Below are 12,598 nucleotides of genomic sequence, written 5' to 3' on the forward strand. Positions count from 1 at the left end.
GAAAAGACAAAAAGAAGACTATGACAAATGACTAACTTTATTACAAATTAATTATAATAACCACACTGAAGTGGATGGGGAAGAAAGGAGTTGACCTAAATTGCTGTGGAAAGCAGTGCTTTAAATGAATACTGTGAAGCTAAAGACAAAAAGAACTGTATACAGATGCTGTACTATAGTTGGTAAATTTGTTTCTTATACAGGTATTGGTTAAGAACTCTGAAACTACCTTACTTGTATATGAAAGTTGAACAAATAAGTAAATATATTACAGATCATATTACCAGTTTTATCACTGTTGGAGAAGGGAGTTACAAATAAGGAAAGGGAGAAGCTAGAATGAACTCTGTGGTGCTGGATTAGAGTTGGAGGTCTTAATAATGTATTCATGTTTTTTAAAATATATGCAGATAAATATGGAAATACAGATGTATGTATGCAGTAGTGTACATACATATATATTCTAGAAATCTCTAGGATTTCTGGGAGGGGCTAGAAACAGTAGCAATGAACACATCCAGCATCCAGATCTTGGTTTCTAAATACCATTCTCTAATAAAAGAAGGCAAGATTCACTAAAGAACTGGTTGTTCCTGGGGCTAGGGCAGGAAAAATGTAAAATAAGCCTGAAGCATGTAGTGGTGCCAGAAAGAAAGAAAGTGCTTTAAAAAAGACAGGTGTGTGTATGGAGTGGGTTGCACATATCAAAAGGTCATGGGAGCCAACCTGAAAAAGCTCCCAATGGAACAACTTAAAATAATAAGAGTACTGGATTATAACCCAAAGGATAAAATTAAATCCACAAGTCCACATACATATAAATATGTGAAGCAATAAATAAATGGGGAAGAAGTAACTACTCTTCCTTACAGAGGAATTTCAATTCATAAATTTATTAGGAATGAGAGAAAATAGAAAACTGCCATTAGAACACTGTACTAAAAATCAGCAGACAAGAGTTTGAGCAGAAATAGACATTTACATAGTCTCTAAGTATTTCCTCCAAAGTATTTAGTAATTATAAAAAGAAAAATAGTAATTTTATGGGGCAAAGTCCTTCTAAACAGAACCATAGCCAAATGATCAAGGTTAACATCACCAGTAATACACACTAACCACATATACCCCCGATATCATGCACTAAAAGAGGAATATCATCTCTGAAATGCCTTTCCAAACAATGTATTCACTGCAATCTAATCATGAGAAAATATCAGAAAAACCCAAATTGAGGGGCTTTCTGAAAATCCACTGGAAAAGTACAAAAATATCAGTTGTGGAATTTAGGGAAAGACTGTGGAACTGTCACAGATTGGAAAACACCAAGGAGACATAACATATAATGTGGAGTCTGGACTGAATTCTGAAAGACAAAAAGGGCATTAAAGGAAAGACTGGTGAAACTGGAATAAGTTCTGTATTTTAGTTAATAGTACTTTATCTAAGATAATTGTACCAAGGATAACTGTTCTATGGTTATAGAAGATGTTAACACAAGGGGAAGTTGAGGAGGAAGTAGGGTACTCAGGAATTCCTGGTACTATTTTTCAACACTTCCTTAAGTCAAAAATTATCTAAAAATAAAAAGTTTAAAAAACAAATAAATTTGAATTAAAATGAGTCATTTTTAAATAAGCTAAGTTACAAGTAAAACACAGTACATATCACCACTGAACAACATGGGTTTGAATAGCACTTATACATGGATTTACTTCTGCCCCTGCCACCCCTGAGACAGCAAGACCAATCCCTCCTCTTCCTCCTCCTCCTCAGCCTACTCAGCGTGAAGATGACAAGGATGAAGGCCTTTATGCTAATCCATTTCCACTTAGTGAACAGTAAACATACTCTCCTTATGATTTTCTAAATAACATTTTCTTTTCTATAGCTTACTTTATTGTAAGAATACAGTATATAATACATATAACATACAAAACTTGCAAACATACACAACATATGTTAGCTGACTTTTTATGTTACTGGTAAAGCTTCTGGTCAGTAGGCTATTAGCAGTTAAGCTCTTGGGGAGTCAAAAGATTTTCAGCTGTGAGGGGAGTCAATGCCCCTAATGCCCATGTTGTTGAAGAGTCAACTGTTTATGGCAAAATTCGTGACAGTGATATGTAAATGGCTGATATGTGGGAAACTATAATAATCTTGACTTAGCATGATGCCTGATATGCAGAATAGATATGTGTCAGGGGAAAAAGCTACGGTTCTCCATAACATAACCTTTGAGGGAAAATCTGCTTTCAGAATATCTGATTGAAATCCTACTAAACCTCCTCCTGCAGATAAACATGATAAAATCTAGCCAAAATACAAAGAATAAAGTGCAAAATACAAAGGAAGGAAAGCAACTAGAAAGCCCTGAAAAGCATATTCTGGAGGGAAGTCAACTCAGGAAGAAAAGGATGATATTGGGTAAGGTTTCCATGTTTATGAGTTTTAGGCTGAGAGTCAACACTACGTGAGGTAGAACACCAACAGAAAAACTGTCTTTCTAGTCTGAAGAATCAGAAGAGAGAGTTCAGGGCAACCATAGACACTGGGAGTGAGGGTATACCCCACAAAAGAGAGACTCAGAAAAGAGCAAACCAAATCCTGCATATAACTCAGCCCAAATCTATGGCTAACCCGGCCCTTGCATACACAGAACAAACTGCAGGGAAGGATAAAATAATTGAACTGAGATTTGAGCTTCAGCTGCTGCCCCAGAGGAGGTGGCAGTTTGAGTCCTTCCAAGTTAATTGTTTGCTAAAACAAAATAATCAAAATTCTTCAGAGGAATACTACAGAATACAAAGTTCCCATAACATAATATTCAATATAACCAGGACAGGATCCAAAATTGCTTGACCTATGAAAAAACAGGAAAATGTGACAAATTCTCAAGAAAAAGACTTAAAAACAAATCCTGAGATGACCCTGATGTTGGAATTTGCAAACAAGAAATTTATGACAAATATTCTAATTATGCTCAGTGATGTTAAGAGATACAGTGAATGATGAGATAGGCAATCTCAACAGAGAAAGAGAAACTATAAAAATGAACCAAGTAGAAATTGTAAGGTAAAAAATGCAATGTCTAAAAGAAAAAAAGTATTGTATGGGTTTAACAGCAAATAAAGATGACAGGAAACAACCAGCGAACTTAAAGATAAATCAGTAAGTTATCTAATTTAAAGAACACTGAAAAAAAAAAGACACTCTTTAAGAAAGAACATGGCACACCCACTAAGATGACAATAACCACAATGAGAAAATGAGTCCTGGCATGGATGTGGAGCGATTAGAACCCTCTGCTGGCAAGAATGTAAAATAATGCAGCTGCTGTGAAAAAGTTTGACAGTTTCTCAAAAAGTGAAACAGCAATTCTACAATTACCAAAAAGAATTAAAGAATTAGCCAAAAGAATTAAAAATAGGTATTCAAACAAAAACTAAAATGAATGTTCCTAGAAGCACTATTTATAAGAGCCATACAGTAAAAATAACCTAAATGCACATAAACTGATAAATGAATAAAGAGATGTGGTATATCCATATGACAGGTTATTCAGCCATTAAAAAGAATGAAGTACTGATACATGCTACAACATAAATGAACCTCAAAAATATTATTCTAAGTGAAAGAAGTCAGACACAAAAGGTCACATATTATATGATTCTATTGATATGAAATATCCAGAATAGATAAATCCATAAAGGCAGAGAGCAGATTAGTGGTTGCCAGGGGCTGAGAGAAGAATAGGAAGTGACTGCCTCACGGGTACTGTGTTTGCTTTTAGGGGGACGAAAATACTTTGAACTAGATAGAAATGATGGTTGCACAGTATTGTGAATATATCAAATGCCAATAAATCGTACATTATAAAATGGCTACTTTTACTATGTGAATTTCATCTCAATTAAAAACAATTTGTAATCAACAGTACCTCTGTGACCTATAGTACAATACCAAAAAGTTAATAAAGAATTAGTGTCACAGAAGAAGACAATAGAAAGAATGGGGCAGAGAATATATGAAAAATAATTCTTCAAATATTTGACTAGAAACTTACCACAAATATCATGAAAGATTATAAATTTAGAGATTTAAGTTCAATGATACACACACACACACACACACACACACAGAGATCTATATTCCCATCTTACAACCTACACAGATAGTTTATCCCAGAAATTTAATGCAATTAAGCACAATAAAAAAATCGTATCATTTTAATATATTTAAAAAGCATTTAACAAATAACATTCTTCATGATAAAAACTCTCAGCAAACTAGAAATAAAAAGGTACCTCCTCAATCTGATAAAAGGCATCTAGGAAAAATCTACGGCTAACAACACATTTAATTAAGACTAAATGAAGAGCAATACCATGTTTATGGATTATGTCTTAGTACATTTTGTGCTGTTATAACAGAATACCAGAGACTGGGTAACTTATAAAGAAATTTATTTCTCACAGTTCTGGAGCCTGGGAAGTCCAATATCAAGGTGCTGGCATCTGGCAAGGACCTTCCTGCTTTTCATCCCAAGACGGAAGGCAAGATGGGGAGGTATAAGGGGGAGGAGAGGAGAGGGAGGGAGGGAGGGAGAGAGAGAGAGAGGGAGAAGAGAGAGAGAACCAAACTCACCCTTTTATTAAATACAATGAACCCACTCCCTGTAATAACAAACCCACCCCCAGTCTCCAGTAATGGCATCAATCCATTCATGAGAGCACAGCCCTCATGTAACCCCAATCATACTCCCACCCAGGCTTTTTTTTTTTTTTTTTTTTTACATGCTGCTTCTAAATTTTATGTAGAAATGCAAAGGACTTAGAATACTGAGAGCAATTTTGAAAAATACAAAACTGAAAGACAACTTGATTCAAGACTATTATAAAGCTACAGCAATCATGACAGTGTGGTTCTGGCATAAGGATAAAAATATCAACCATTAGAACGGAAAAGAGAACTCAGACTTAGATACACACTTTTAAGGTAGCGTTTTGACAAGAAAGCCGTTCTTTGGGAGACTTTTCAACAACTGGCCCCACAATAACTGAGAATCCACATGGAAAAACTGCATCTAGATTCCTATTTTACAACCTACACATAAGAAAATAATCCAAGATGAATCACAGACCTCAATATAAAAGCTAAAATTATAAAGCTCTTACAGAAAAACGTAAGAGAATGTTTTTCGGCCTGGGATAGGAAAACGGGGGAAGAATGGTTTCTTCGGTCACAAAAAACAATCATAAAAGCAAATAATTCTGCCTTTCTGAGAATGTGTATGAACATGCATCATAGATGAATCAATCATGTACATTTGGACTCATTATTTAATTTGTGAGTCTCAATTTCCCCATGTGTTTAATAAGGCTAATAATCTCATTGATTTTTTTAAATAATAAAATTAAGAATCTATCCAGAGGTTCTCTCACTTGGCTGAGAGGCAACAAACGTTTATCTACTCATGTTTCCAGTGGTCCACAAAAAGTACGTGCCTAATAATAAAAAAGCAATACTATCATTAAAAAAAAAAGTCAAACTAATTCCCCTTTAACTATCACATACTTTGGTCTCCCTTAAAAAAATTTAAAAGCATAATGTAAACTTAATCTAATAGAAACATTACTAATAGACATACTACTTATATAAAAATCTGTATCTTTATTGTACATTTATTTTGCCTCCATTCTTGTAAATATTTATAGATAGGAAGCAACATTATGCAAAGAATTAGATATTTTCTTAAAATCATCTCTTAAGTCTCTTGAACCCTAAAATTTTTTGTTACAAGTTTCTTCTAACTTACCAGGAGGTGATCTTCAGGTGCTACAAGTGGTTATGCTTTGAAATACAAAATTGCTGACATTTACAAGGGCTTTTCCTTTCCAAACCGATTAGTTTTAATATGAAATATAAATTGGTTAATTCCACATGGTTCCAAATTTGATGTAATTTAATTAGCTAAGGGAGTAGATCACACCTAAATCAAATACTTTACTTAAAAAAAAAAAACTATCCTATGGTAGCTTACAGATAACTGCAAATTACTGAAAACACTTCTCATTGATTCACAGTGAGGACTATGTCCCCTCCACTTGAATCTGAGCAGGCTCTGTGACCGCCTGACCAATAGAATATGATGGAGGTGATGCCATGATAGTTTCCGAGCCCAGGCCTCAAAGAAGAGGCAGTTTTCACTTCCTGCCTCCTAGAACCCAGCTGCCATGCTGTGAGGAAGCCCAAGAAGAAAGTACTGTGAGGAAGAACTGAGACCCCTGGCTGAACTCCAAGCCAACTGTCAGCACGAACTTGTCAACCATGTAAGTGAGTCATGCTGGAAGTGAAGATTCCTGCCCCACCTGTGACACCCTGGTTGACACTCGAGGATCAGAGACAAGATGTTCTCGCTAAGTCCTTCCCAAACTATAGATTTGTGATGAGAATAAATTGTTGTTCTTCTAAGCTGCTACTTTTGGAGTAGTATGTTATACAGCAATAGATACTGGACCATTTCCCAATATTACATACTCATAATCATAAACTGACTTCTCAAAATGAAAGCCTGAACATACCAACCCCACTGCCTCAAAGCTAAGTCAATCAAATCTAGTATTTGTATGGTTCAAAAGGCCACGGAGTTCAGAAACAAACAAACAAAAACAGTCAGGCACCTGAAAACTCTTCACTGCTTCTTTATTATGATGCACCCACAGTACAGAACCTCTCACACATCTGTGAAAGGGGAAGGTTACATTTCTTTTTGGGGAGCACCTTCGTTTTTGTTTCTGTTACCACTCTGAAGAAAGCAAATCATTTCCAAAGAAAAACATTTTAAATTCCAAGTGTTTAAGACTCAGCTTGTATTTTATGGTGTTTGAAAAGGAAGTAGCATGTTTTAGCCAGAGGTGGAAGATTGTTTTGTGGCATTTTACGTTTGAGGTGGATCAGAAGTCTTCACTGTCTGGTTGAACCAGTCTATAATTTTCATATGCAACTTTTCATGTCAAAAATGTTTCATTTTTACCTCTACTCACAAAGAGATGCTGTTTAAAAAAACGCACACACAGCTAAATTTAAAACCGATCATGAACCACAGCATTACTAACAGGGAAAATGAACTTTTGCTGCCCTCTCCTGCTAAAACAATGAAATACTAAAATACCAAAAGATTTATGAAGCTAAAGTGAAGTCCTCAAACCAAAAGCAACAGACATGTCATTCTCATTATATTTCAATCAAAAATCAGACAACAACCAGAAAATGCATTGGTAATATTTATATTTGAAAGTTCCCCATTGATACATGAGGTTTGGATTACAACTTATTTACAATAAGTGATCTCAAAAAAAGTAAAGAAAGAGGAAGGGAAGAGGGAGGGAGGAAAGGAGAGGCTGAGAGAGAAAAAAAAGAGAAAGGTGGGGGAAGGAGGGAGGGAAGGAAGAAAAGGAAACCTATATTCATAGACATCATAATATGGGATGTTTATTTCCAAGAGATACTACTGCTGCTATCGTGCACAAGAAGCAGCACAAATTAACATTCCGCTAGATCACAATTTGCTCAACTTTCTCTCAAGATGCACAATCCTTCTTTTAGATTTTAAAAATTAAATATAGAGGAATATAAAATGCAATGCCAATATACCTACTACAAAAATCCTTTGTGGCTCATTCCTTAACTCCACTCAGAGAAGCAGCTGAGCCAGAATACAAAAATAAAAATATTGATGTGCAAATAAAACATCAGTGATCATGTCTGGTGCCACCTTTTTGTTACAGGTGACTGTCACTTTATGATAACATTGGTAATAGCATCAAAAGAGAATCTCTTCATTTCCTGGGCCAGGTCAGTGCATCCAAAGAAAAGGAAAAAAGGAAAACAAGGAAAAAAAACCACCCCAAACCCCAAAAAACTCTAAAACACTTAAAAATGCCAGTAACATCCATACATCCCTTTCCCATCCCACCCTCATCCCCACAAAAAAATAAAAAAGCTTTTAAAGCTCTAAATATACTTTTTTTGTTTCTTTCCATAGTGTGATTGAGCCTAGGGCTATACATTTAAGTATAGCAGGTGCAATTACAAGCAAGTCCTGGCTCTGCACCCTGGACTATCCCACGCATAGGAGGTACAAAATAAATTAAACCCTTTCATTTAGGCAAACAAGCCTAAGATAAAGGAGCATAACCCTGCTTGTGAGTATCCAGCGGCATCAAGGGTATTATTTCTTTCTTTTTTTTTTTTATTATTTTTTCTTTTCTTTTATAAAAAACAGTCAAATGTTAGGGAGAGCAAAATACAATAAAATTTAAAAGGACAAAAACTCAACACTGAAGGAAAACAACTGGGGTAAGATACTTGCACAATGAGAAAAAGGAATGCATGCTTGATTCAAAGTATGAGATGGGTGAATTCACTCACATAGTTGTTCTAGGCCCACAGCCTAAGGCCTCAGCATCATTCTAAACCACAGGGTTGTTTGTACTTTTCTCTTCCAAAGACACTCTTAATCCTATCCCTGAAACCAATATGGTAAGGATAAGGTTGGAGTGATCATCACTCGCTAACTACAATATTTGCTATTTTAAAAATATATTTATATATAGTTCTGGAAATTATGAAGCAAACAAAATATAACACAAAGATGCGTTTGTCACAATTAACTCAAGTTGCAGCAACAGCAGAATTGTGGGAAGGGACGGAGAGAGAGGGCTGCTGCAAATGCAGCAAGTACGTCCTGAAATATGTCACATAGTGCAACAGTCAGATTACCTCAGTTACTCTGCGTCACCGCACACAACGTGACTATGTCACATTGTCACTTTCCATTAAAAAAGAAAAAGACAGTGTTTCTTCTCAGAAGTTGCCCTATGAACTTTAGACATATAGCTTAATTGATTCTCTAAATATGTCTAAAATTTTATTCTTCTCAGTTTGGAATGATCAACATACAAAATTGACATCAAGGAGGATAGCTGTAAGTGTTCACCTTTCCTCTTGAAGACAGGGTAAGGTGCAAAAAAGGATCCTGGCCTTTCTCATTTCAAATGACTGCATTTCATCCCAATGGGCAGAGATTCTTCATAAACCTGCGATTTTAATGTCTTCTACCTAAAAAGATGAATTAATGGCAAACAAAAGTTTATACTATCAAAAATAAATATAATGCAAAGTGGAAACTAAAGGGCTAAAATGACAAGGGCTAAAAAGGAGAAGATTTGTTAAAAATTTATTTTTTATCACTTTGTTCCAGCATTTTTAAAGTCAGTTGTTTTGTCTTTGGCAGCCTCTGCCAACTTTACAGTGAATCCCCATCAATGTTCCTTAAAAAAAAAAACAAAAAACAAAACAAAAAAAACTATTAATTCCATTAAACCACGTTGTGCCTGGTGTTGCATATGACTTTTTTTTTTTTTTTAACTGCTGGTTTTTTGGGGTTTTTTTTGGAATTAACAATGCCAATTTTGTTTTTGTTTTTTTACAAAGTTACCCAGATGACAATATCCATAATTAGCTGACTCTTACATACACACTGTGACCTGATCATCCTGAAAAACTTTATGGGGGAGAAAGGTCAGCAGTTTTTCTTCCTTTTTCTTGAAAATAATAGAACTACATATTCTACTTTATATTCAAATGTAAGGAAGAAAATATACAAGCCCATATTTATATTGTATTTCTATTAAGAGCAACAATAGTTCAAATGTTCATGTTTGCTACTATCACAATTCAACACATGAACACAGAATCAGCTCTATTCCATGAATACTGCTGGAAGTGATGGTTTAGGATTACCAACTCACTGCTGCCATGTCCATAACAAGCAAAAGCATCCTGGAAATAAACCCCCAAACACATATCTTTCAGTACATAATAATTCAACTGCATTAGGTAAGTACATACTGTACACAAGTTTTATCAGCAGTTTGCCTACCCAAGATGTAAGATTCTTCATTTAAATACAAAGCAGAGAGCCAATAAGATATATATATATATATATATAATACAGCCCTAGATTTTGTTTGTTATTTTTTCTTAAACAATTTGGTCACGATGCACCTTTGATATAAAAGCATTTTTTAAACTTTATTATTAATACTCAGGACATTAGGAATTTCCAGATTTTTTTTCAGTAGCATTTGTAGAACCACTTTTGGTAACAAATACAGTAGTTAGGAATATGCATCCAATTCAGAATGCATAATAATGTTTATCCTGAATCCTTTCCGGCTAAAAACAGGGCTGGCGCGGTGATGAGATATAGAACGAGAATCTACAAAAAACACTGTAACATGTTTTTTTCCCAGAGGCTACATCCTCTTTTGCTGGAATACTTTATAAATACATATTAAAAAGTAAGGCAACAACTCCAAACAGTCCAAGCTGTTTGCTCAACTCTTTTCCCAATTAGATTTGCAATCCTGGTGATCAATTTCATGGTTGTATTGTTTAGTGTTTGTCTTTCTTATTTCAAATGGTCCAAAAGGATGTTTTTCTCGCATTTCTAAAACATCTCTGGTATGCGTGTTCAATGATATATGCAACTAATACTGGTCAGGTACTGAAGTCTGTGATGTCCCAGTGCCTGTTTTCAAAGGATTCAAGACATTGATTTGGATTCACCATAAACTGATGCATGAATCCAATATTCCCTTCCCTACTATGTTTATCACCTCTTCTCTTTTAACTCCTAATTTTAAAACTGAAGGAGTACCAGGACTACCTGCTTACTGGAAAGATGTTCACCCCAGTAAACAGAACTTTTATCAGGGACTTTTATAATTCATGACCCCATTCCACATGGACATTCAACTCAGGAAGATGTGCAAAAGAAAAAGATGTCAAATTACAGTCAAGTTATCCAGAGGAGGATGTTATACAAACTTATAAGGAAATGACAGTCTTTTTTTCTTCCTTTACTATAAATACATTTAACAGCTTAGCAGAAAGACAAGCTAAATTTAAGATTGTTCACATTTGAAAATTGTATCATACTCTCTGCTAGTGATAAATAAGGAACTCCCGATAATGGAATTTTAACATAGCAATTTCATCAACAGATCTTTGAAGACCGATTTTTTTTTTTAAAAGAGGGTTAGAACAATGATTATGTTTGCAAAGTTCTGAGAAGTCCATCTACTGTCCAAACTTTGGATTGAAGTCCTTATTTTGTTTTTTCCTTTACTTAGAGACAGGTATATACAGTGCTGTTGTAATAATGAAACAAATGTGAAATCTACTGTAAAGTTGCACAATACAGAAAACTGTTGCTCCATCTTCTACTACATAAATGTGTGACTCCACAGGTTAGTAATGTCGTTGTCATTGTTTTTGTTAAGTTGGAATTATTCCATCACGTCTAAGACCTCTCTTTAACTCCAGATCCTCCAATTTTTTCCACAATTCTTCACGCTCCTTTTCTTTCTTTTTCTCACTGAGGAAGAAATACAATACAATGTAAACAGCTGAGGTTTAATGAGATTATACAACAATGAATATTTTACAATTTCACCTTGACGCCCCTTTATACTTAGCTTAATTCAGAAAATTAACTTTAAAACTACTAAGAAACAAAAATGGGAATGACTTACATGCATCAGTTATTGTAAAATTAAGGGCATATTAGTGATTTTCACTTGCAGCTTAGTAAAAATCTTAATTCTTGTTTATCTCCAAATAGTTTACCAAAAAGGATGCTGGAGATGACACTGATACAGAGAATATAGTAGGTCAAGAAAATATATCTGCTCCTTATTCATATCTATTTTTCCTACCTCATGTACATTTAAATTCTTCAGCAGTTTAGAAGAAACTGAAAACTTGTGATTTCACTTTTAATGATCTGAAAAGAACTTGGTTGATATTATTATGTATTAAATTTTAATGCATCAAGCCTTCAAATTGGGTTCAATATCAATTTTACTGATTTTAAATTTAGTGATTTTCAGACTTTGGGATTTCACTATTTGGTAAAATTTCCCCCAAAAATTGGATGTCCAAGTAAGAATTGACAAACTTTATTTTGCCAAGGATATTTTAAAATTACCACATTTTTACAAAAAAAGGATTTTTTAACATCAACCAAGTAGGAAGTACATGATGCAGGAATGTAAGACTATATTCTAAGTTAAATGCATTCACATTATTAAAAATAATTCACTGCACTGTCTCTGGTTTTTCCATGTTGCAGTGGACCAATAAAAAGCAGACCCAGGCTGGGCACAGTGGCTCATGCCTGTAATCCTAACACTTTGGGAGGCTGAGGCAGGTGGATCACGAGGTCAGAATTTCGAGACCAGCCTAGCCAGCAATGGTGAGATCCCGTCTCTACTAAAAATACAAAAATTAGCTGGGCATTGTGGCGTGTGCTTGTAGTCTCAGCTACTCAGGAGGCTGAGGCAGGAGAATCGCTTGAACTCAGGACGCAGAGGTTACAGCGAGCTGAGATAGCACCACTGCACTCTAGCCTGGGTGACAGAGCGAGACTCCATCTCAAAAAAAAAAAAAAAAAGGCCTGGTGCAGTGGCTCATGCCTGTAATCCCAGCACTTTGGGAGGCCGAGGCGGGCAGATCACGAGGTCAGGAGATC

General features: G+C 35.1%; 1 protein-coding gene across 4 annotated transcripts in view; it reads right to left on the reverse strand.

The window, feature by feature from the left end:
* Positions 1–6,677: 6,677 nt before the first annotated feature.
* Positions 6,678–12,598, reverse strand: part of PPP2R5E (protein phosphatase 2, regulatory subunit B', epsilon isoform) — a 182,509-nt gene continuing 176,588 nt past the window's right edge. For all 4 annotated transcript variants that reach the window (XM_011978282.1, XM_011978283.1, XM_011978281.1 and 1 more), the window contains one exon: positions 6,678–11,443. In XM_011978282.1, the coding sequence (XP_011833672.1) occupies positions 11,344–11,443 (100 nt within the window). In that variant the 3' untranslated portion in view covers positions 6,678–11,343. The remainder of the gene's footprint in view (positions 11,444–12,598) is intronic.

The sequence above is a fragment of the Mandrillus leucophaeus genome, unplaced genomic scaffold (assembly GCF_000951045.1).
Source record: "Mandrillus leucophaeus isolate KB7577 unplaced genomic scaffold, Mleu.le_1.0 Scaffold192, whole genome shotgun sequence".
Lineage (NCBI taxonomy): Eukaryota > Metazoa > Chordata > Mammalia > Primates > Cercopithecidae > Mandrillus > Mandrillus leucophaeus.